This window comes from Rana temporaria, chromosome 3 (assembly GCF_905171775.1).
Source record: "Rana temporaria chromosome 3, aRanTem1.1, whole genome shotgun sequence".
Lineage (NCBI taxonomy): Eukaryota > Metazoa > Chordata > Amphibia > Anura > Ranidae > Rana > Rana temporaria.
The window spans coordinates 399541231-399568325 of record NC_053491.1 but is presented as its reverse complement, the minus strand read 5'-3'; the positions used below and the strand labels follow the sequence as shown (position 1 = coordinate 399568325).

Below are 27095 nucleotides of genomic sequence, written 5' to 3'. Positions count from 1 at the left end.
AAAAGAGAGTAGTCTGTGAGTTTGTGCACGGTTTGTAAAACCTGTTGCCAGAATGGGCGAATCTGTGAAATATTGTGCCATTCAGGATGCTACATCTCCAACATAATGGGCTGTGTCCAGGAAAAATGAACACAAACACAGATGGGGTCTGGCGTGTCAAGATTTTGTAAGAGGTCTGATATTTGCTACAAAGGGAAGATTTGTGGGCAAAAAATAATATTTGATTCATTTGATCTTCTGAACACGTGTAATTTAGGACCCTTTCCCATTTGAGCAAATATGGTGGGTCTTGCTGAGACGTGCCTGCAAGTAAAATGCTGTATGAAACGGAGAGGGATTTCAGAATAGGCCCCCCTCCCAAACAAAGGTCTTTAAATGAGGTAGGCTGTAGGTACATGCCTTGTGTATTCTTTGCTGCGTAGTTTATAGAAAAAATTGTCTCCCGCTGCTGTCAATCAGATCTAGTGACACAGGATCCGAAGGGAGGTGCCCCCACGAGTGCCCCCATGGAAAACGGCTCTCCGTGGGGGCACTCGAGAAGAGGAGGAGCCCGAAGAGCTGCTGGGGGACCTCAGAAAAAGAGGATCGGGGCCACTCTGTGCAAAATCCTTGCACAGAGAAGGTAAGTATAACATGTTTATTATTAAAAAAACAAAAACAAAGCTTTACAATCACTTTATATACAATGTGTATTTTTATATTGTATTATAATGGTTCACATGTCCTCCCTCTGCTAGCTTGCATACGTCAGAAGGGAATATCAGTCCCTCCCACTGTCCTCCCTTAGTTCGGGAAGACCTTAGATTTGGAAGGAGAGCAGAGGGAGGACGCAAGACCACATAGTGGAGCAATGCAAAGAAGGTATTTAGAATTATAATTTAAAAAAACACACACACTGCACTTAACATGTTCCTGAAACAGAGAGGATAAGACAATATAATAGATGTGACTACAACCACTTTAACATTTTGTTAAATAAACCTAGAATAATGAGTTTAAGAAGGGTGCATTTTTGGCATGAGAAAGGGTCCAAAAGAGTTGAAAAAGCTTCTCTAAAAGCTACTCCCAGGAGACTTTTGAAGCACATTGTACCCTTGAAAAACATCAAAAACATTTTGCTTTAGCCGATACCAATGCATTTTGTCAAATTAGAGACATTTTACCTGATTTTCAATGAAAATTTGAGAAAATTACAACTCTCAAATTTTGAACATCGCTGTCTTTTTCTATCCTTTTTATTTATTAGATTAAACTATAAGGAACAATGCGTAATAAGAAAATATCTTAATCTGTTTTATTTTCTCCAAGGGATTCCTGTTTTTACCCAGAAGCTTGGTTAGCGAGGTATCCTGTAACCCTGATGATGTGGGGAAATTCATCTTTGAAGTGATTCCAGGTAAGTTTTGATAAAGGGCTTATATAACTTAAAGCAATATTAAACCCAAAACCAGAAATGTAATATGTTGCAACTTTTCAATCATTAGATGTGGTAGCTGCTTCACTTTTTTTCAGGCTTTTTCCCTTTGTTTTCACCTGGTGATCTGGCCAGTAACACACCTCTGGGGAGATTTACTAAAACAGTTGCACACAGATTCTGGTGCAGCTGTGCATCGTAACCAATCAGAATCGAGCTTTTAGCCCCCATTCATATCGGGCCGATTTCAAATGTCAAATCGCATGCAAAAATCAGAGCATATTTCCAGCAACAGCACCGTCTAAATTGGTGCAATGTCACACCGATTCCTAAAATAAGTTCCTCTACTACTTTTGGCGACTTCAGGGGCAATTTCAATAGACAGATGTCTTTCAAATCACCCCCGAGGTCGGACTGAAATGGGGACTTGAAATCGTGTGGGTTCAGCTTAACTTGCATGATTTTAAACCCTCCCTCAGTGTGAATGAGGGCTAATTGTCAAAGCTTAATTGAACAAGCTAAAGTTAGAAGCTTTTGTTTGCACCAGTTTTAGTAAATCTCCCACCTCCTGTATTAGAGTCAGGGCTCCTGCACTGGGCCCGAGCACATTGGGGGGGGGGGGGGGCAGGACAGCAGGGATATCAGTGCGGCAGGATGGAAGGACAATTACAGAATAATGCACTTTGTGTATTTCCCTCCAGCAGCTAAAAGTCCATTTCTACCCCTCTCTCTCCCCCTTGTGAGAGACCCATCGATCTCCCTCCCTGTGCTGCCCACATCTTATTCCCCCCTGTGTGCTCGAGCTTACCCTCAACTCGACCCCCCCTCCACCCCCGGCAGCACTGCTGAATTTCCTCTCCCGCCGGCTACTGCGGGTAGACAGGTGGATGGGTAGAGGGGAAGGGGCCAGTAAATACAGTATGTCATTTACCAGTTCCTTCCATTTCTGAATTGGACACAGTGAGCTATTAATACAGATTTCTCCTGTGTCCATTGATAACTGAGCATAGTAAACTCTGCTTACTATACTTCAGGTTTATGAATGAACAGGAGCATCTGTCTTCTGTTCAGTCATCTTTAGTGCAGCTGAGGCTAAGGAGAAAGGAACTGAAGTATCTGTGTCCTCAATTTCCTTCTCTGTGTCAAATGTGAGATATCACAGGTCTGCTTAGATAAAGGTCTGACACACAGTGACCCACACTGCACACATGAATGGTTCCCTAGTTCACAGCCGGGGATGATCAGTGCGGCGGGAGGGACAGCTGTGAGCACCGACCTCCTCTAGTCCCCTGTCCTTCTCCACCCCCTTTGCTCTGGCCGCTCCTTTGGTCCCTGTCCTCCTGCGGCCCCTGTGTGCTCCCTTGGCCCCCTGTCGTTCTCCTTCACCCCCTCATGCCAAGCAGACAGCTTCCCTCCTCTCCTGCCGGCTGCAGGGTATATGTCAGGATGGAGAGCGGAGGAAGGGCACAGTAAATATGTAATTTACTGGCCCCTTCTTTTTCTCAATTGGACACAGTGAGCGATCGCTACAGATCACTCCTGTGTCTTTTGATAACTGAGCTAAACTCTGCTTCAGTTTATAAATGAACAGGAGCCTCTGTCTCCTGTTCATTAATTTTCAATGTCTGAGACTGCAGATAAAGGGACTGGGGAATCTCTGTCCTCAGTCCCTTTCTCTGTCTCAAAGGGTAGATGTCAAGGGGGTCTAAACCTCTTTTAGCTCACCAAAGCCTACCAACAGGGCTGTGGGCACCACATTTTTATTTATTGATCCCTGTGGGCCCACTTTTTATCTTGCACATGGGCCCATTTATTTCATTATACACCCCTGGTCTGACAGTGCCTCTTTAAATATATACAATTACATTACAGATGATTTCTAAATCATTACTGTCCATTATAGCACTTTATACATCATTATTTTACTTTATTTTAAGGAATAAGTCTGGTAATGATAGCACAATACTTAATAAAGTCACGGTTAAAGACTATAAATTGCATCTCAGCTCCAACTAACTTTCTTAAATATTGGAGCCAAAACACAATCTTTCCCACTTGCATTAGTGAAAAAAATAATAATAGGACTAATAAAAGGGCACATTTTTGGCAAAGCTGCCAAGTAAAATGTGTTTTGTCCAGACAAGCTGCCTATTGGGCAATACATATTTTGTTTCTTTCACTACCAAGTAATTATGTATTTCAATAGTTCAGTGAAGGTAAAACCCTGTACTTTAATCATGTACACAGTAATAACCCTGTGGTTGCCAGTACATGTGGAAATAAAAAGCGACTTTTCTAAAAGGAGCGAAGAGGAGAGTAAGGATGATGAATGGATATATTTGAATAAAACATGACTGTCTGAAAACATTATGTATACTTCAATGATGTAACTCCCATTTGTAGTGGGTTTAAAGATATAAAAGGTGAAGCCACCCATTACTGATATTAAGTAACTGCTGAGATCAGGTGAACTGAAACAGCCACTTTGCTCTGTATATCCTATGGGACTGCACAGGTCAGCCCTTCTTGTTGTGGTACTTGGTTCTGTTCTCTGTAAATGTAATGCCGCGTACACACAATCATTTTTCGGCATTAAAAAAAACTTTGTTTTTCAGCATGTCCAAAAAACAACGTTTTTCCAACTTCATCATTAAAAACGTTGTTGCCCACACACCATCGTTTTAAAAAAATGATGAACAAAGTGCGGTGACGTACAACACATACGACGACACTCTAAAGGGGAAGTTCTATTCGCCTTTGGGCTGCTTTAAGCTGATTCCGTGTAAAAGACGATTCACGCTTTTCTGTCTGTTACAGCGTGATGAATGTGCTTACTCCATTATGAACGGTAGTTTTACCAGAACGAGCGCTCCCATCTCATAACTTGCTTCTGAGCATGCGCGGGTTTAAAACGTTGTTTCAGCCCACACACGATCATTTTTTACTACCCGGAAAACGAATTTTTTTTAAAACGACGTTAAAAAAATGCAGCCGAAAAGTGATGTGTAGCCCACACACGATCATTTTAAATAACGTTTTTAAAATGTTGTTTTTTTTCATGCCGAAAAATGATCGTGTGTACGCGGCATAAGCCTTGTTTCGTCTTCTGCAGCAAGAAGAGTCTTATTTTTCTTGAAGCGCTCTCCATAATATTGCATTAATAAAAAATATTTTAGTAAACTTGAGGCTTCTGCATAATGCTTATGGCAGGTTGTTGAATCATGGTCCTAGGGTCCAGAGATCACACCACCAGACTCCTTGGGCTTCATTTTGCTATCTGTATGCTAATGCTGCTTGAATTGTTTAAAACTGAGTTCCAGCCTTCAGTGTTGCTCAGCTGTATAGACTTCTGTAATTTACAGTCATTCTTTACTCAAATTTCATGCACACTGATAGCTTTTCACATTGTTTTTAAGAAGTTACGGCAATTAAGATGAAGCCTGCCTCATTTCATGGCTGAAGGACTTCAGCTTCATCTAGTCCTTTCCTTCAAAGCCTTCCATTTACTGGATTTCAGTTAAGCACACTTTTGTGTTTTAGCTGATTTACAATTGGGCTTTAACACAATATCAATTTTTTATGCTTTTTAAATATGAAGTATGTCAATATAACTCATATGAGCATATGAAATATCTTCTTCCTATGGCAAATATTGGAATGTCAAGAGCAAGAGCTCATCCACTAATGGAACTCCTGTTTCTTTATTTGAGTTATAATTCCTCTCTCTCTTACATTCACAGGGGTATCTTTTGATCCCAACAAGCCAGTATCAGATGGCTACACCCTTATGGCTAATTCACAGACTGAGATGGAGGAATGGGTAAAGGCTATCAAAAAAGCAGCTGGATTCCCATCAGGAGGTAATTATACCATGGACACCAGGGCTCTAGTCCTGGGGGAACGCGTGGGAACGGAGTTGCTGCAATTTTTTCACAGCAGGAACGCAGTTCCCTTTGCAGGACTAGAGCAGCCGAGAGCAGCCGAGCCGCCCGAGCCAATCCTTCACTAAGCAATGCCCAGCTCGAGTCACTGTCAGGGGCAGGCGAACCTTAGTAATCCTTTATGTTACTGGCCGCTTCCTGTATATGGATTCATCGGGTAGTGTGCGGGTATTCCGTCACTTCCTCGATGCCGCAATGTCCCCTGGGAGCTTTTGTCATCGTTTCCAGGAGACATTCCGGAGGTCTGCCGCGAGTTATCGCGGGATTTAGAAAGAACTTGCTTAAAAAAACATGCGGTTTAGTAATTATGCATATAAGCGTATCTTTTTTTTTTTGGTGGGGGAGTGGATCTTGGGTGGGAGTTCCCACACTTTTTTCCCCAGGACTTGACCCCTGATGGACACAATAATATATTTGGTATTTTATGGTTTGCCTATTTGTACCTAGTTGATTGCTGCTACTGTGGCACATTTATCAGCAATGTCTCCGGGAAGATTGTGTGTGGGCAGCATACTACAGTCCCATTAGGTTCTAAATTACAAAAATTTAGAGGGGTTGGCAACTCCCAAACAGAGGGTAGGCGGGGCCTGCTCACACAATGCCCAAGAGTCTGACAGGGAGACAGTCAGGTGAGGTGACCAGCAACTGAGTGTGCTGATGTGCAGATCCCGACAATATGCCTGAAGGCATAAGTGAAAATTATGTAAGCTATCTAGAGCACATGAAAAAAAGAAGACCAGACAGAAAATTCAGGAGAAGACACAGCAGAAATTGAGGAAAGGTGCAGGATGAGCAGCCAGCTTGTACACTGCAAGGTGTGCATGTTTTTCCCAGTGGAGTGAGAAGGTAGAGTGGTAAAAGATACTTAGGAGCCAGATTGCCATTCATAACAGTATATGGCAAAACAAAACTTTGCACTCCCTAAACCTCTCAAATTTGCCCTGTACAAGTATCCCATAAAAGATGAAACTTTGATTGATATAAACTTAAAGATTTTGGAATGAAGGATTGGAAGGAATAAAAGGATTCAAGGTAATCCGTTTCCATGGTCGAGAAGAAGGAATCTTTGTAAACTTTTTGTGCATTTTAAAAAACAGGATTGGCTTAGAAATGACTATGGAAATATCATATTATTTCAAGTTTAACTTAAAAATCCTTTTGTGGAAATTTTATATTTTGTAATGATTAAGCACAGGTTGGATGTGTAAAACACGTCTACGTGGCTAAATATCTGGTGTGGTGCCATTTTGGAACCTCTCAATGTGCAGCTATTTCTTCTTTTCCCAAGTATTCCACAGAGGTGGGTCGGGGCTAGCACTCCTACTTGGTTCCAATTGGGTCATTGCACACACCTTGAGTGGTAGATTCTTTCTTCCTAGAAATTTTAGATGATTATTGCTGTAACATTATCTAGGAATACTGTATATCTGAAACTCTGTGGGGTCTGTGCAGTCTGATTTTTGAAACCACCTGCATGCTTTTCTTTTCTTTGCACTGTATCTTTAATAGGGATGAGCCGAACACCCCCCGTTTGGTTCGCACCAGAACCTTCGAACGGACCGAACGTTCGCGCGAACATTTAGAACCCCATTGAAGTCTATGGGGCTCGAACTTTCAAATTCAAAAGTGCTCATTTTAAAGGCTAATTATGCAAGTTATTGTCGTAAAACGGGTTTGAGAACCCAGGTCTTGCCCCAGGAACATATATCAATGGAAAAAAAAGTTATTAAAAAGGTTGTTTTTTCTGGAGCAGTGATTTTAATGATACTTACAGTGAAAAAAAATTGAAAAATTCCTTTAAATATCGTAGCTGCTGGGTGTTGCTATAAGAAAAAAGTGATTTAAAACTTCTTGCGGCTTTAATGTAATGTCTGCAATATGGATGAAAATCATTGAGAATAAATTTACGGATATAAATACTGGGAATGCTTATTAAAGCATTCCCACTAAAAATAGCATGGGTTTCCCCGCCCCCCTCCCACCAGGTCATTACCAGACCCTTTATAATTTTAACAGCAGTATACAGGCGGTGCAAACAAGTCAGGGACTGTAGGTTTGTTGTTAAGTATAATCTGTTTGTAATTTTGAACTGGTACCTTTTTAAAGTGTAGCTCCAGCCAAAAAATCTATTTTTTAAGCTTTTTGGAAAACATAGAGAAAGGTTATCACCCCTGTAACATTTGTTTTGCTGTCTGTGCGCATCTGTTCAGAAGATTGCACCTCACTTTCTGTCCCAATAACAAAAGATTTTTTGAAAATTTGTTTTTTTTTGGTGCCCGTCGGCCTCCTGACTGTGTTTTAAAGGTTCAACTTCACATCTATGCGATGCATCAGAGTATGTGCCTTGCTGCAGAACAGCCTATTAATTTGAGAATGAACTGCCTGCCACCCCTCAATAGCACCAAAGTGCATGGGCCTTTTTTTAATTTTATTTTTTAATGCCGCTGCATCAAAATGCATGGTGCTTTTGTTAGCATGCATTTTTATTTTTGCGATTTTTTTTTTATTTATACAAAAGCACCATGCATTTTTTTTTTAAATCGTGAGAGAATTGTGATCTTTATTCTAAGCAAAAGAATTGTGATTCTCATTTTTCCCAGAATCGTGCAGCTCTACTGCCTTTAGGAATTAATATGAGAAACACCAGCAAATCTATTGACGTAGCTTTAGGTGCACACAGTACAGAGGACACAGACAGTACACCACGTGAAAATACTGCAGCTAGCACAATCACCTGCCTGCCTGTCAGTAAATTAGGAAGAGCGGATCCAGCTAAACTCAATACAGTGTATAAATATATACACAACACCTGGAATGCATATATATCCTCTACACACTGTGGGCCGGATTCAGAAAGAGATACAACGGCGTATCTCCCGGCGAATACGGCTGGACGTAATTTACGTTCACGTTGAAACCAATGACCTCCTTGCGACATCATTTAGAGCAATGCACACTGGGATATTTTACGGACGGCGCATGCGCCGTTCAAGTAAAACGTAAAAAATGCGGGGTCAACCAAAATTTTAATAAAACACGCCCCCTACATCCCCATTTGAATTACGCGGCCTTACGCCGCAACACATACGCTACGCCACTCTAACTAAGGGCGCAAGTTATTTGTGAATAAAGAACTCGCGCCCAAGGTTAGAGCGGCGTAACGTATCGGAGATACGTTACGCGGGCCGGACAGATACGCCATTGTATCTGAATCCGGCCCTGTAACTCTAACTGACTAGCCTGCCTGCCTGCCTGCTCTATCTAACTCCAAAAAATGACATTCTCTCTCTCTCTGTAAACCACCAACACACTACACAAGGCCGACTTCCAGGCAGCATTATATAGTGTGGGGTGTGTACTAAACCCCCTGAGCCATAATTGGCCAAAGCCACCCTGGCTTTGGCCAATTATGGCTTTCCTTGGCCAATCATCAGCCAGCAATGCACTGCGATGCCGCAGTAAATTATGGGCCGTGACACGCCACTCGAATTTGGCGCGAACGGCCAAAAACGTTTGTAATTCGATGAACGATCGAACATACGATGTTCGAGTCGAACATGCGTTCGACTCGAATACGAAGCTCATCCCTAATCTTTAATATAGCTATCTGCGATACACACAAGTAGGAAATAGCAATTGTACTAAATTGTGAGTCACGATTAGGGTGAATTGAGTTTGTGGCTATGTAGAGTTTAAAGCAAAATTTACATTGTCACAGTTTGTCAAACGGGTGAACTAAACGTGCAGTTTACCCACCCACCGAACCTCTGGTTGCTGTGGACTGAAGTCATTAATTTATTGGCTAAATCACTACCACTACTAAATGCATGACTTTCCACTCCTTCCTTGCTGGGCCACTGTCTACTTGTGTCCTAGTAACCAAGGATGTTGTGCAGGCCGGCTGTCTGTGTCCTAACAACTGATGATGTTATTGGTTGCTAGCATGCCATCATATGGTACACCATAACAATCTTTAATGCGGCACAGAAAAAAAATGATGTGGGGGCCACACAAAAACAAACATAGGTGGGGGAACTCTTATTTCAAAGGGGGCCTCAACATTCTAAGTCCTCCTCAGAGGCCCCACCTCCCCCGACTCAGGGGTGTGACAAAGAGTCTCCTGTTCTCATCAACAGAGGCACAATTAGCTTTGCAGGGGGGGGCAGGCTCACTGCTCCCCTACCTTTCCTTACCAGCCAGCTTGCATTCCTGGTTAATGGTCTAGTATGGATTTTGGGAGAACCCACAATTTTTTGTGTGTGTGGTACCCCTAAAGTGGATTTTGGGCGCCCATCCCATTTCTTCCTAAAGCTTAGGGTCTGGTATAGAATATATGGGAAAACCCCACACTGTTACTTCTTATTTGTTTATTCATGGGGTCCCCCTTGCAATCCATACCAGACCCTCATCTAGGATTAGGGTCTGGCATAAATGTTGAGGGGAATCCCAGATCGCTTTTTTTTTAAACAGAATGAAGCGGCTGGGAAATTTCTTTCAGTATTAATTGAATTTTTTTTTTGTAAATATCACTTTTATGTCACTATTAGTTCATCACACAGGTACACCACCTCAAATCTTGTTATTTAGATTCATTGATTATTTTTAATATTGCCCTTTAAGCCTTTTTAAAAGAACTGCTTCCTGCTAAAGGCATTTTAGTTATTTATTTATTTTTTGAATTTGGTACATGTCCCCAATGGCAGTGTCCACCTGCCCACACCCTTCAAATAAAGCAGAAAAAACACAGAATTTAACTCCAATGAAGTTTGGGTATTCAAGAATTTTGTTCAGTGAATGTCTAGCAAACTAGACTTTGCTTGGTTTTCTTATCACTAGTCTTAAAAGAGAAGTTGGGCTTTTATAAAAAAAAAAAAAAAAATCATACTTATCTAAATGGATGCAGAATCGGTCCGATACTGCATCTTTCCCCGGCCAGCTATAAGACTAAGGCCCCATACACACGAGAGAATTTATCCGCGGATACGGTCCAGCGGACCGTTTCCACGGATAAATCCTCTCAAAGATTTCCGCAGATTTCTATGCGATGGAGTGTACACACCATCGCATTGAAATCCGCGCGGAAATCCTCTGGCGATGACGTGTCGCGCCGTCGCCGCGATTATGACGCGGCGACGGGCGCGACGCTGTCATATAAGGAATTCCACGCATGCGTCAAATCATTACGACGCGTGCGGGGAATCCCTTTGGACGGATGGATCCGGTGAGTCTGTACAGACGAGCGGATCCATCCGTTGGAATGGATTCCAGCAGATGGATTTGTTGTGCATGTCAGCAAATATCCGATCTGCTGGAATCCATCCCAGAGGAGATTTCTCCGCGGAAACAGATCCGCTGGCGTGTACACACCATAGGATCTATCCGCAGAAACCCATTTGCTGGGATTTATCTGCGGATGGATTCTATCGTGTGTATGGGGCCTAAGGCCCCGTACACACGACCAAGTTTCTCGGGAGAATTCAGCCAGAAACTCGATCGGAGCTGGATTCTACCGAGAAACTCGGTCGTGTGTACACTTTTCAGCGAGGAAGCCGACGAGGAACTCGTCGGGCCAAATAGAGAACATCTAATGGGGGAAGAGGGCGCTAGTAAAAAATACCTCTAATGGGGTGTTGAAAACGTGATCCCAAATGGTATATGTGGGAAATGTGTATGTGATACACTCTAATGTCTAAACAATTAATATCTCGATTTGACCATATGCAATCACTGTGCTAATATAGCACACACACTGGTGACCTCAGTGACCTCAGTGAAAGTCCAAAAAAACACTATCCAAATAGTGCGTCTTATTGCGGTACTCAAAACCATATGCAAAATTAAATAAAACAGTCCATGTGTGCTTATTGACAAATCCAAACGATCATTGGAGCATGCAAAAACGGATCTTGAGTGTTGCTACAGCCACCACCATTAATACATTTGCACCCGAAGTGATCTCGCTAAAAGGGAGGCTTACCAAAGGCAGTGGACCCCTTTCATATGAATTGGGTCAGATAAGCTGAACATGTTCTCTATTTCCTCGTTGTTCAATGAGGAAAGTTGGCCCGCCGAGGATCAACACTGAAGTCGACGAGGAACTCGATGTGTTTGGCACGTCGAGTTCCTCGGACGTGTGTACGGTTCCTGAGAACCGCGCGATCAAAGACTGCCGATCACTCGGTTCTCAGAGCTCCGTGAGCAGAGAGCTGGTGACTGTCGGTCATCGCTGTCTGTTCAGCCCCCTCATCGCTCACTGGAGTGCTGGGCTGTGGAGGGGGTGGGAGTGGCCCGACTCAAGCTCTCAGCGGCTTGCTGAGGTGCTGAACTGGGTGCAGGTCCAGGCATGTGGGCGGATCCTGACTTTATTTCCGCGATCTTGCCTGAGCCTAGACTGGGTTATAACATCAGCCAACAGCGGGCTTTAGCCTGCTCTCTGCTGAAAATGGGTCACAGGAGTGCAGAGTGAATTGCACTCCTGTGATCCACAGAAGTACAGCCAAATGAGCTTTTGCTGTACTTCTCCTTTAATCATATAGTTACTAATAACTATAAATGGCCTCAGTTTTTTCTTTTTTTGTGCATACTGTTTTGTTGTGCTTCGTTTTGTAAACTACAATAAAAAAATCCACGTATGGAAAAACATCACTCAAAGCTATATTGTTAATAACACATATTGTCAAAGATAACGCAAATTCTGTAGATTGTGGGAAGTGCATATTGCAGCATCTATGCAAACAAACACAGAAGTCAGGCTCGGAGTAGCATCAAAGAGGCACGTGTGGATTATGAGCTGATGGTTGGTGATCAGTGTACTTCCCCTTCCTCGCACATTGCTTCTACACCCATAGCAGCTGTGTGCACTTTCCCACATGCAAATTCCCCTTTCACTTTTCTCCTATTTCTTTAAAGATTTAGTTGATTGAATAGCAAATTTTCTAGTGTGCTGAAAATTTATTGTGATAACAGTTAGTATTATTAGCATGCTTTCTATAATGATGTTTAAAGAGCCTTGGTTATATTCAGTAAATATGCAGACTTACTATTTCCATTTAACAAGGACTCAATGCCCCGGGGGTTACAGGTGAGAGGTCACCTGAAGTCTGGCAGCCTCTGCTTTTTCAACTGCCTGACCTCATGCTGATAACACAAGCCGTCTCCTAAAAGTGCAAAACAGAACAGATCCTTGTAAGGTTGATTTACTGAAAGTGTATAGGCTGTTCGCTTTGCAAGTGGAATTTTTATTTCACGTATTTGGGTATTTGAACTCATCATCCATTTATTTACTTAGCTAAGTTGAAATGTACTTTGCAAAGTGAACAGGTTCTACCCCTTAAAGTGATTTTAAATTATCACCTTGTAAAACAACCCATTCAGTTTAACCACTTCCATACCAGGCACTTACGCACCTGAAAACCAATTTTCAGCTTTCAGCACTGTCGCACTTTGAATGACAATTGCATGGTCATGCTACACTGTACCCAAACAAAATTGGCGTCCTTTTTTCCCCACAAATAGAGCTTTCTTTTGGTGGTAGTTGATCACCTCTGCGATTATTTTTTTTTGCTCAACAACTAAAACAAGACTGAAAATTTTGAAAAAAATTACGTTTTTATTTTTTTCTGTTAATTTTTTTGTAAATAAGTAAGTTTTCTCTTTCAATTACGGGCACTGATATGACACCGATGAGATGGCACTGATGGGCATCGATGAGGTAGTACTGATGGGCACCGATGAGGTGGTACTGATTGGCGGCGCTGGTATGCGGCACTGATGGGCACTCATAGGCGGCACTGATGGGCACTGATGGGCGGCACTGATGGGCACTCATGGGCGGCACTGATGGGCACTCATGGGCGGCACTGATGGGCACTCATAGGCGGCACTGGGCACTCATAGGCAGCACAGGTGGGCACTCATGGGCGGCACTTATGGGTGGCACTGATGGGTACTTATGGGTGGCACAGATGGGCACTGATAGGTGGGCACTGGACATGGATGGGCACTGTGGGGTGGCACTGATGGACACTGTGGGGTGGCACTGACGGACACTGTGGGGTGGCACTGATGTATCCATGTTGCCAGTCAGTGCCTCTTTGCATCTTTTTTTTTTTACTGCCCTTTTGTTTTGCTGACTTTTTTTTTTATTGCCCCTTTTTTTTTTGCCCTTCCCTGGTGGTCCAGTGTGGCGATCCGAGGGGGGGGCTGCACTGATAAACAATCAGCGCGAACACCCCCTGTCAGGAGAGCTGCCGATTGGCTCTCCTCTTCTCGCGTCTGTCAGACACGAGTGAGGAAGAGCCATCAACGGCTTTTCCTGTTTACATCGTGACCAGCTGTGATTACGTGGTAAAGAGCCTCTGCCGGGAAGTGGTTAAAATAAAAATTAAACGCAAAACATTTTTGTATAGATATAAAAATACATTATAAATACCCTTTTCCCCTTTTTTATAAGTGATCACATACTCTCAGTTCTCAGCTGCACAAGAGCTGGAGGGAGGAGAAACAGCAGAACACTAATGCCGCGTACACACGGTCATTTTTCGGCATAAAAAAAACAACATTTTTAAAAACGTCATTTAAAATGATCGTGTGTGGGCTTCACATCGTTTTCCGGCTTCTGAAAAAAAAATTGAACATGCTGCATTTTTTCACGTAGTTTTTTAAAATGTTGTTTTTCGTGTTGTAAAAAATGATCGTGTGTGGGCAAAAACGACGTTTTAAACCCGCGCATGCCCAGAAGCAAGTTATGAGACGGGAGCGCTCGTTCTGGTAAAACTACCGTTCATAATGGAGTAAGCACATTCATCACGCTGTAACAGACAAAAAAGCGCAAATCGTCTTTTACTAACAAGGAATCAGCTAAAAGCAGACCAAAATCTGGTCAAGGTTCCTAAAACCAAATACAAGTCCAAAGGAGAAAGAAGGTTTGCTTTCCAGGGCCCCAGGCTTTGGAATGCTTTGCCAACCAGCATTCGGTTGGAGCAAAACCACCTGTCTTTCAGAAGGCAGATCAAAACCCTGCTTTTCTGAAAGGCATGAGACACTAACAACTAGCGCCCAGAAGCGATTCAGTTCGCATGTGCCGCGCTATATAAATTTTTCATTCATTCATTCAAAGGCGAATAGAACTTCCCTTTTAGAGTGCCATTGTACGTGTTGTACGTCACCGAGCTTTGTTCATCATTTTTCAAAAACGATGGTGTGTGGACAACATCGTTTTTAATGATGAAGTTGGAAAAGCGTTGTTTTTTTTCATGCCCAAAAACGACTGTGTGTACGCGGCATAAGCTTCCAGTGAATGGCTGTGCTGTGCAGTTCTCTAGCTGCATAGCTAGAGAACTGAGCAGCTACAGTATTTGTAGCTGCTGACTTTACATTTTTTGTGGGGAACCTGGAGCTCCTCTTTAACTATTTGCCCCCTACCTACAGTAGTTTTGCTGCAGGTGAGTGGCACAGGCTGGCCAGACAATGTACCTGTACTTTGCCAGCTTGCACACGCCCCCTGTCTACCCATGCTGTAATTGGACCTAGCACGAGTTTGGCAGCTGATTTCTGCCAATGATTTTGGCTGAGGTCAGCTGATCGGCTGTCACCAATCATACAACCTTGTGTACTGTGAACAGCAATCCCTGCAAAGCAGGTTGAAAAATAGCCATATAGTAACATAAAAGCAGCACAGATTACACATTACATGTTGTTATGCACACAGTTAACCCTTTCATTGCCTCTAGATGTTAACTCCTTCCCAGCCAGTGTCATTAGTACAGTGTCAGTGTACAGTATTATCACTGATCACTGTATTAGTGTTACTAGCGATGTCATTGTCAGTTTGTGACCCTTACAGATAGTGTCTGTTAGCGCTAGATTGCCCACCACCCTATCACAGTCAGACCATAAGTCCCTGATCACTGACATTACAGTAAAGCATCTGTGTAAAAAACAGTATATATACTATAATTTGTACATGTTATAACTTTTGCACAAATCAGTTAATTGGGATTGGGATTTTTTTTTTACAAAAGACATGTTGTTTTTTTAAACATTTTCAGTCTTTTTACATATATATCGCAAAAAATTAAAAACCTGGTGATTAAATACCACCAAAAGAAATCTCTATTTGTGTGAATTTTTTTTTTAAATAAAATTTCATTTGCGTAAAATGCATCAGTCCGATGCTGCAGCTGTCCTCCACCGGCTCTAGGACCGAGAACTGAGTAATCACATGACCGCTGATCGCTCAGCTCACAGTCTTCAGTGACCAGAGTGATGACTGTCAGTCATTGGCTCTCTGCTCTGCACTGCGCTGGAATGTTGGGCTGTGGAGGGGACGGGAGAAGCTGGCTCAAGCTTTCAGTGATGCTGAGCCTGCTGAGCCAGCTGCCAGTCAGGCATCTGGGTGGATCCCAACGTTAAGGTTCCTGCCAAAAGGAATGGGTATTCTGTGGCGTAAATCTTTGTTCTCAGCTGCATAAGGGACATGGAAAAGTGGAGCTGGAGACTGCAGGGGGTGCGTCAGCACTCAGCACCAGTGAGTGGCTAAGCAAAGAAGGGGGGCAGCGTGTCAGCACAAGTTATGGTCAGTCTGAAAGAGGAAAGCAGGGGGGACTGGCAGGGAAAGCAAGGGGACTGGTAACAATTTAAAAGTTTGCATAAGTAATACATACAACAATTGCAAGAGACATTAATTTTTGTTATTCTCAAGCACCCAGTCAGCTTGAAAGCAATTCATACTTTGAAGTGCCTCCCTGTACAATATTAGGAGAATAACTGGGGGTTATTTACTAAAAGCAAATCCGCTTTGCACTACAAGTGCAGACTACAAGTGTAAAGTGCACTTGAAATTGCACTGAAAGTGCACTTGGAAGTGCAATCGCTGTAGATCCGAAGGGGACATGCAAGGGTTATAAAAAAACAGCATTTTAGCTTGCATATGATTGGATAATAAATTCAGCAGAGCTTCCCCTCATTTCAGATCTGCCCCTCATACTTACAGCGACTGCACTTCCAAGTGCACTTTCAGTGAAATTTCAAGTGCACTTTGCACTCGTAGTTTGTACTTGTAGTGCAAAGTGCAAACACAGAAAGTGTTTGTAGATACACCTTACTGGTTCAATGGTGATTTCATTGAAAGCAGAACATGATATAAAAAAAGCATTATTCTTTTTTGACAGTACAGAAACATGTACAACCACCTATTTATTGAATCTTGATACACTTTACAGCAGCCTTAAACTCTATTAATCCAATTTTTAGGCCACTGCCTTCTCTCTTTACACTGAATATCTGAAAAAAAGGTTCTTATGCTCACCTAACACCCACTCCATCCTTTGTCCTCTAAAGCTGCGGGGGAAGCCGGAGTCACGTGAGAGTGGTTACCATTCAGGAAGCATCTTCAGGCTGACCACTAAATTGTGGCCATGTTTAAAGGGAATGTGGTCAGCTAAGTAAAAATAATCTCTTTGAAATGTAACATTGTTTTTAACATTTTGTTACTAGGTATAGTTTGTAACTATACTTTGTATGTCTGTGGGGCAGCTATAATACATATGAAATATCATCATGACTATATAGAAGAGTAAGGAAAAAAATATAATAAAATAACCAAAGAACCTTTAGATACATTTTAAAGAAAATTTTATTATTATTAATATACAGGATTATATTAGCGCCAACAGTTTGAGCGGCGCTTTACAACATGAGGGCAGACGGTACAGTTACAATACAATTCAATACAGGAGGAATCAGAGGGCCCTGCTTGTAAGTCCCCTTTCACACCTACAGAACATATGTCCGCTTTTTCATCCATCCGTTTACGGATTAAAAAGGGACATACATTAATCCCTATGAGATAGCGAGTGTCAGTGGATGAATATCCGCTGACACCCGATCTCATCCAGGTCCGCAATGCTCCAATTCTGCAGATGGAGGAAAATCCTATTTTTTCATCCGACTGCGGATCGGGTGAACACGGACACACGGTCCGTGATCATCCGATCCCCTCATAGGGGAGAGCGGATATCTGACAGGGTGGTCCCTGCACAGTGTGCGGGGACCGCCCTGTCATCCACCGGTTTAGTGGGGATCAGAGATGCGATAATCACGGATCCGTCCTGTGTGAAAGGGCTCTTAGAGCTTACAATCTAGAAAAAATACACAATAGTTTCTATATAGAAACAGGCCTATATTGTCTAGAGTCAAAGTTCTTTAGTGGCCATAATTCACAATTAAAAACGTATAATAAAATATAAAAATAATGTCTATGATTAAAAAATTGTCTTGGAATTTCTGTGGTTTATGTGTGAATAGCAGCTCAAGATGACCAGGCCATTTTTTGAGATACGACACTGCGTTGCCTAAACTTAGGCCTCGTACACATGACCGAGGAACTCAGCGGGCGAAACACTTCGTTTTCCTCGTCGAGTTCTTGTTAGGCTTGTCGAGGAACTCGACAAGCCAATTTTCTCCCTTCCCATAGAGGAAAAAGAGAACATGCTCTCTTTTTGGCTCGTCGAGTTCCTCAACAGTTTCCTCGCTGAAAAATGTACACACGACCGGTTTCCTCGGCAAAAAAAATCTCACACCAAGTTTCTTTATGGATTCTGCTGAGGAAACCGGTCGTGTGTACGAGGCCTGACAATTACACGGTCATGCAACTCTGTACCCAAACAAAATTGACATCCTTTTTTCCAAATAAAAGAGCTTTCTTTTGGTGGTATTTGATCACCTCTGCGGGTTTTTAATTTTTTTGCGCTATAAGCAAAAAAAAGCGACAATTTTGAAAAAAAATAAACATAAACATAACATTTTTTTTACTTTTTGCTAAAATAAATAACCCCTCCAAAAAAAAAAAAAATTTCTTCATCTATTTTTGGTTAAGAAAAAATCGCAATAAGCACATATTGATTGGTTTGCGCAAAAGTTATAGCATCTACAAAATAGGGTTTATATCTATGACATTTTTATTATAACTTTCATATTTATATCCAAATCTATTAAATGTCTGGCCACTCGTGGACATATATGTAACTTTGAAATTTTCTTGTACAAGTAATCTTAAGTAGAATTCATGGTTTTTCCTTTTTCTATGTTCCTTTTTTCCAGCGTATCTCTTTTTGTCCTCCCTGTTTTTTATTGTTACTTTCTTTCTTCCACTCCTTCTCTCTCTTTCTAGGATGTGATACCACATATATGAAAATTATACATCTATGTACGAACCTGTGGGGGATTTACTAAAGGCAAATAGACTGTGCACTTTTGCAAGTGCAGTTGCTCCAGAGCTTAGTAAATGAGGTAAAGATTTACAAAGAATACCCAATCACAGGCAAGGAAAATAAAAAAAACAATATTTTTGCCTGCACATGATTGGATAATAGAAGTCAGCAGAGCTCTTCCTTATGTTGTCACACGCATACGTAAGATTAATGGTAATCGTGCCGTTAATATAAAATGGTATTGCTTGGTATTAAGGAGTTAACAATTAGCAGGGAACTGTGAAATTTCATTGGGAGGGGGCAGAAATACTGGTTTCTATCCATTCCTTTAAAACAAAGGGAACCTTTTGTGTGATCGGCAGGTATGGGCAGGCCCCAGCCCAACATCCAGAACAAGCTGGAGACCAGCAGCTTCTCAGTGACAGCTGGAGGCTCCTGGGAACTGGCAGGAGCTGCGAGTGGTCTCCCTACTGATAATAATATGCCTCAGTGTTATGGGAAGATAGGAAGGGATTTCAGCTGTATCCCAGGTCTGAAGACGAGACTGATTTGCCTTAAAATCAGGAGGAATGTCAAACTGCAGCATAGAGGTAGGGATAACCTGCATAAACATGGCATTTCTTAGTTGAGGTTTTATTATATTGCAATTAGGTAAATAAGCAAATTGTTTTTACTAATAAGTATAGTTCAGAGGATCTGGCTACCAGAAGATTGGGTAAAGCTTTCCAATAGGGTTAAAGAGATAACAAAAGTAGCTGCTGAGCTATTAGGGTCTTACCTGCTTATGGGGAACAAGGGGAGAAGGACAAAAGTTGAACTTGTACTACCATGTTTACCAGCTGTCCATTATCAGGCATTGCTATTCAAATATTGATGATCAGTGAGGTATTTTATACATGGACTTCTCCAACAGCTAGTGGAGCATGGAAGGAAATCTGGATGTATTTAATCAAGTATAACCAAACTAGGGTATAACTTGGCTATAGGGTTTACTGGGTTAGGTGTTACTAAACCCACAGCAGTAAAATCAGTTTGTATATTCAGTAAAGCATGCTTGTTATACTCACAGTGGAACCTAAGGTGTTAATCCTACGTATTGTGTAAAAAGGCTGTTTGATCCTGTCTTCTCTGACCCTCCCCTCCTTCCACTGTCCCCTAATAATTTGCTGATAACATAGAGTATATGGAGTCAGGCTGCACATGCTCAGTTTGGTGTGTATTTTTAGAGAGGTTTTTTTTTTCTTGGGAGGGTGCATTTGATCAGTACAGGGTCAATCAGCCCTGTCAAGACATGTCCAGACAGAGGGTCAGGGGTCTTGCAGTCTCACAGGACAGTCAGAAAACTCCTCCTACAAATTTTAACTAGTGCTTGGCTGGACACTGATAGAAGTCACAAGACTGCTCTAACTGCTGATGAGAAAATGTATTTAGCTGTTTATATTTACTAAAAGAATTGCATTTCCATGTTCTGTGTACTGCGGGAGATCAGATCTAGTGAATGCAGGGTCCTGGGTTTAGTAACACTTTAATAATTATCAAATAGCAACCTGCATGATCTTTTACATCACTTTTTATACTTAAAAGTCAGAATTTACATATTACAAGCAGCTGTGTAGTCTTTTTTTGTTGTTGAAAGAATGAGTTTTTGAAACTCTATTTTAAATTAGTGTTAAAGTGATACTAAAGGTTCAAATATTCATATTTAAAAATAACAAACACTTACCTCCACTGTGCAGTTCGTTTTGCATAGAGTGGCCCTGAACAATGTCTTCTGGGGTCCCGCGGCGGCTCTCTCGGCTCCTCCCCGCAATAGCTAACCCCCTCTGGGAAGCTCTCTCCCAAGGGGGTTACCTTGCTCCCCTGTCATACACTCGGCGTACATAGTCGCAGAGTGTATGGCTTGGTCCCGTCTCCCGGAGCACGCATCATTGGATTTGGGCTGCTATCAATCTATCCAATGAAGAGCCGAGAAGCCCGGGCAAAGATTGAGCGCGTTCACGACGTGGGACTTGGGGGGCCGGTATTGTCAGATGTTTTTTCATCTTAATGCATTAAGGTGAAAAAATGTGAACCTTTACAACCCCTTTAACCACATGCCGACCAGCCCATAGCCGAAATTGACGCTCTTTTTTTGTTTATAGCGCAAAAAATAGAGGTGATCAAATACCAGAAAAAGAAAGCTCTATTTGTGGGAAAAAAAGGGCACCAATTTTGTTTTTGGTACAGCAGTGCAATTGTCAGTTAAAGTGACGCAGTGCCAAATTGTAAAAAGTGCTCTGGTCAGGAAGGGGGTAAAATCTTCCGGGGCTGAAGTGGTTAAAAAACTGTTTGGATGCAGACTACATGGGGCCAAGCTGTTACATTTAAATTACTTTCTGTAGATCCTTCCTCATCCTTGCCTTATTAAATTAGGCATAATATGCTTTACTGACACATTGTTGCACTGTGCCAAATCTGTCTGCAAATAGAAAAGTAGCTACAAACAGAAAGGGCAAACTTCCGCTATTATGTTTTAAACAGTAATTTCTTTGTAATTTCTTTGTGAGATAAGCTTATGGCATATTATTAGCACAGCGTCTCAACCAATGGAGCATGTAACCCTAAGGGTACTTCTGCTTTTTAAATTTAACCCAGAATAACATTTCAACGTTTTTGCAAATAGCAAATGGTCAACAGGTTTTTCCTTTTTCGTCACACAAATTAGAATAAGTAACACTTTGTTGCAGTTGACATGAATGGGGCAGCCTGCATGAAGTTGCATGGTATATCTGTGGCATCCCTGTGCTGGAAAATATGGCCCCCACATATGCTTAAAAATTTTGTAAAGGTACAATTTTTTTTCCTAAATAGCTTCCTTTACCTTAGTGCAGTTCTCCTTCAGTTACCTCATCCTTCGATTTTGCTATTAAATGTCCTTATTTCTTCTGAGAAATCCTCACTTCCTGTTCTTCTGTCTGTAACTCCACACAGTAATGCGAGGCTTTCTCCCTGGTGTGGAGTGTCGTGCTCGCCCCCCTCCCTTGGACTACGGGAGAGTCAGGACGCTCTCTACGTTGCAGATAGAGAAAGGAGCTGTGTGTTAGTGGGCGTCGTGACTCTCCTGTAGTCCAAGGGAGGGGTCGAGCATGACACTCCACACCAGGGAGAAAGCCTTGCATTAATGTGTGGAGTTACAGACAGAAGAACAGGAAGTGAGGATTTCTCAGAAGAAATAAGGACATTTAAAAGCAAAATAGAAGGGTGAGGTAAGTGAAGGAGGACTGCACTAAGGTAAAAGAAGCTATTTAGGAAAAAAAATTGTACCTTTACAACCCCTTTAAGTAAGTCTGTGTGAATGAGGTCTATGTGATAGAAAATTACTTTCTATTTTGTACTTTGATAAATAGGAGAAACATTGGAGTTGAAATACTACAAGATTATACACTCACTGGCCGCTAATCAGCCAATCACATGGCAGCAACTGAATGCATTTAGGCATCTAGACGTGGTGAAGATGACTTGCTGAAGTTCAAACCAAGCATCAGAATGGGGAAGAAAGATTTAAAGTGATACTAAAGTCTCGTTTTTTTCCCTTTAAAAATAACAAACAAGTTCATCACACAGTGTATCACTTGGCCTTGCCCTCCGACACGTTGCATCATTGGATTTGATTGACAGCAGTGCGAGCCAATGGCTACACTGCTATCAATCTATCCAATGAAGAGCCGAGAAGCCCCGGCAATGATCGAGAGCGTTTGTGATGTGGGACTTTCCAGGGCTCAGGTAAATAAATGGGGGAGGGGGGGGGGCTGCTAATCGTCAGATGTTTTTTTTTATAGAATGCATTAAGGTGAAAAAACATGTACCTTTACAACCCCTTTAGACAATGGCATAGTGGATATTTTATATAAAGAGTCCTTGGTTTCCTTTTTCATGAATGGTCTCAAACAAAAACTGAAAAATCATACTTACTGTATATACACACACATACAGTGTACATTAACCCCCCTGGCGGTATATCTGAGTCTGACTCAGGGTAAGATTTTTATACCAAAATCGGTATCCCCGAGTCAGACTCGGGCTCGCCACGCTGCAGCCAGAGACAAAGTTACTTACCTTGTCCCTGGATTCAGCGATGCCGCCGCGCTGTGTGAGCGAGCGGGACCTCGCTCGATTCACACAGCGTCCTCCTGTGACGCCGATCTCCGTTCCCTGCGACGTTACGACGCACGGGGGCGGAGAACGGCGCCAAATCCAAAAAGGTAAACAAACACATTACATACAGTATACTGTAATCTTATAGATTACAGTACTGTATGTAAAAAATACACACCCCCCTTGTCCCTAGTGGTCTGCCCAGTGCCCTACATGTTCTTTTATATAATAAAAACGGTTCTTTCTGCCTGCAAACTGTAGATTGTCCAAAAGTGTCCTTTTATGTCAAAAATGGTTTTAGAGCAGCTAGAAAAAAGCGATAATAAATTATAATCACTTGCAGAATTGTGCGATAGCGATTTGTGGGGAAATTCATCATAAAAAAATGTTGAGTGAGTTATTCCTAAGAATTACAGGCCTACAGTATAAAACGCCAAATTTCCTTGCAAATAATGGTACCGCTTTCAGCATCGTTTTTTCTGAAATAATCATACCGCCAGGGAGGTTAAAGAACACAAGTTTATGTATAGGCTGTGTGGGAGACAAATTGTGAATTACACAGAAAAAACTGCTTAGGCTTAGTGGCACATGAAGACTTTGCCCCCATGGGAGTCTTGGTGTAGAGTGGTGAATTCATGATTTTCCTTCTTTTATTTTACAGCTGTGTTTGGCCAACGTCTTGCAGACACCATGTTATATGAGAAGAAGTATGGAAGGCACCTGGTCCCAATATTAATGGAAAAGTGTTCAGACTTTATCCTGGAGAAGGGCCTGAATGAAGAAGGGATATTCCGCCTCCCTGGACAGGATAACCTGGTCAAACAGCTAAAAGAAGCCTTTGATGCCGGAGAGCGACCATCATTTAGCAGGTATCAAACAATGACCTCCGCCAATAACTTTTTTTTATTTTAAAGAAATGGAAAATAACTAACTGAACACTCATCTCTGTTTGTTGCATGGGAATGTTAGGCTTACTCAATAAGGCACTAAAGCAGTGATGCAACTGCATTCAGTGTTCATTTCTCACAGCCAGTATGGAGGTCAGTGATAAAAGAATGGCATTGATATAGAAGGCCTGATATGCATCTTGCTTTGCCCTGATTGCATCAGAGTACAGGGGGGGGGGGGGGGACTACACAGACAGGTCTAGCAGCATGGAGGAGCCTGCAGAATCAGAAAATTAAGCAAGTAAAACTGCTTTTAAAAGTCACTAACCCTAATCACCACATGTGGCGCAGATTCCCCCTGCTGATATTTCACCAAAGCCCCCCGACGGGGCTGCTGAATTTGTTCTTGAAAAATATAAAAAAAAAAGAAAAATAATAAAAAGAAAAACCACTGACACGGCCCTACTGACACCAACCTCTGCCCTACTGACAAGTCCACTGCTCTGCTGACACCATCCATTTCCCTACTAGCACCTTTGCACTTAGGCATAAACAAGCAGTCAACACATGTCTTTGTTTTCAGGCATTTAGCTTTAAATGTGCTGGATTGATAAGTTTTACTTTTTTATACAGTGGCGGCTGGTTCTCAATATTTTGGGGGGGGGGCAACAAACCAACGCCATCCCCCCTCGTAGGAGACGGATAGGAATGTGGCGACCCTCCATCCCCTAGCGGGAGATGGACCTAGGATTAAGATGTCCTAAGGCTCCCTGGCCAATTGGGTCTCAGGACCCGCTTCCTGATTGGCTGGGAAGAGAATCAGGAAGACAATACCGAATATTAATTCGCTGTTGTCACACAACTGGGTGGGTTCAGGGTGCAGTGCTCTACGCCCCAAGCCCACCCTTTTTTTAAACCAATTAGCGCATCAGGCTCTAATCACATGCTTCAAGAAAAAGAAACCCCCGTTGAAATCCATGCGTGCGACGCCCTGCATGTATATTAGGGTCCAGGTGCATGGATTAGGGGGGCGGCAGCCCTACACCCTGTATGGATTGGCCGCTACTGCTTTTATAGGCTATTTTCCCTTTGCTTTCACCCTGTGATTGGTGATTCAGTCTGTAACAAGCTTCCTGTTTTATGGTGTCTCCACTCTATGGAGGCACAATGGAGACACCTTTACACAGCAGAATTGTCAGTTCAGAGAGTGGGTAGATGCACAACAGATTTATGTGAACTTGAATAAAAAAAATTAAAGCCATCCCCCATTCCAACATTTTTATAGGCACTTGCAGCAGCACTTTTGCTCAACAGCTTTGCATGTTAACAGAAGTTGAAAAATAACAGACTTAGGTCTTGTTCACAATAGCCTATGGGGGGCAAGTGGTTGAACCATACTTTTATTACCCCCCCCCCATACACTGTTAAAATACATATTGTATGTGCACAATTTTGTCTGCAAAACATTTTGTAATTCTGTTTGGCTACTATTGTGATTCACACATCCTGCTATACCGCTTAGCATGGAAGATGACTACTATTCCCTAGTAAACCTTCACAGCTTCATGTGCCACTTGCCTGCTCACTGGGCAATTAACTCGACGTGAAATGACGCTAAATGGTCAAAGTAGGCTTGAGATGGATAAGTGGACACAAGAAGCTAAACCAGGAAATGGGTGCCACCTGGCTCACTGTGCAGAGTGGCAAAGTTATATGAATCAGAGGACTGGATGAATAGAATTACAAATCTTTTGGCATGTATATGTCTTTTATTTATAATTACCCTTTTGTTTTTATTGTTGTAACTCCATGTTAACCCCATAGAAGAGCACTTGTATAAATACTGTGTTGGTCACTTACACCCTTTTATTCATTTTTATCCCCCAATTGCAGTGATACAGATGTCCACACAGTGGCATCTTTGTTTAAACTCTATCTGAGAGAATTGCCAGAGCCAGTTTTCCCTTGGTCACAGTATGAGGACTGTCTTGCTTGTGAAAGTACTATAGCCATTGATGAGGAAAAGGTAAGTTGCACTACTAAAATATTATTGGACATATGGCTGGGGAGGGAGGAGAGGGCTTACCAACCATTAGGCAAGATCTGAATCTCTTATATGGAATCTTTCCCTGGCTAGAAACTCCATTGTCCTGTGCTGAAGAAGAACTTAATGCATGAGTATGATGCATAACAACAGGGCTAGGAGATAGCATGAAGACGAGGAATGATCTTTAGGATAGATAGATAGATATTGTGGCAATAAACTGACTAGTCCTCGGAATCCCATGACTGGTAATTAGACATAATTGACCCTGGAACACTCAAATCTTATTAGCGTTAAAAATAAAACATTTCATAAGATTCAGACACAACCCATTCGAGTAGGGGGGACACCATCATGCCAAGCAAGCCAATATGAAAAATATAAAAGATACACAGGACATTCAATGCCATCAAATATAGCACATATATAATAAAAAAAAGAAAAGAGCAAACGTTCAACATTTTAACAGTCAAAAAATTCTTACTAAATAAAATCAATGTGATGCATTGTGTGCTAGTTTCTGAGTGAATGATATCTCTGACACATAGCCTGCATGATCCATTTAATTACAGGGTTTACAAAATTGTATAGTTCATTCATTATGGTGAAGGTTTTTTGTCAATGCAATTCTAAGATAAACTCTGCTTCATCGGGAGATGGGGGAGAGAGCATTGTCAATGCAAACAGAAACACACACCCATACAGCACCCATGCATGACCCCAAACACCTTCACAGATTATAAAAACATATGAACCCACAAGAGATGGAGGATCATAGTAAGATGAAAAAAATATATATTATAGAGTGATTGCAAAAAACCAAGGCCCCTTTGATTTTGGGTGGTCTATGAACAGGCACGCAATCGATCACGTAGATTGTTTTAGTAAGAATAATATTTATTGACGCCTAAATAAAATATTGCATTTGTATTGATTATTTGTGTTATATATTGGTGCTGTATATCTTTACAATTTGTTCATATTGCTAATAAATAAAACAAACACAACACTGTCATAAAAACTGAAACTCACTGAAATGTAAGCTTTTTTTCCTCCCTGAAGAATCAAAAATAACAACTAATAATATGTTGCAAATTTACTGGTGCAAAAATACTCAGAATGCAATAAAGTGTTTGTGGTTGTGGTCATCCAAAATATGATTTTATTAATTTTGCACCTCTATACAAGGACATCTATTTAAGGAATCACAGCCCTTCTTAATATTCACATCCCACAATTTAGACTGCAATTAAATACACACTTACTACTAAGATCCATCTAGACTAAAGGAATATCATTTCCTCAAGGATAAGGAAAGAGGACTTGATAAGGAAGGTCGGACTTGTGAAATTAAGTGATGGATATCATTAAAAGTGAATTAAAATGTGGCTTGGATGACTTTCTGACTATAAACAATGAACCACCCATTTAGATTTTTATTAGAGAGAAAACAAGGCATTGAAA

The 27095-nt window shown here is 41.7% G+C and overlaps 1 protein-coding gene across 3 annotated transcripts in view; it reads left to right on the top strand.

Moving 5' to 3' along the window:
• Positions 1–27095, top strand: part of ARHGAP25 (Rho GTPase activating protein 25) — a 155235-nt gene that overhangs the window by 115251 nt on the left and 12889 nt on the right. For 2 of the 3 annotated variants that reach the window (XM_040345907.1, XM_040345908.1), the window contains exons 3-6: positions 1309–1396; positions 5155–5274; positions 23362–23569; positions 25481–25613. In XM_040345907.1, the coding sequence (XP_040201841.1) occupies positions 1309–1396; positions 5155–5274; positions 23362–23569; positions 25481–25613 (549 nt within the window). Of the gene's footprint in view, positions 1–1308; positions 1397–5154; positions 5275–18798; positions 19157–23361; positions 23570–25480; positions 25614–27095 lie in introns of those variants that run through there. The other variant, XM_040345909.1, reaches the window with a different exon arrangement.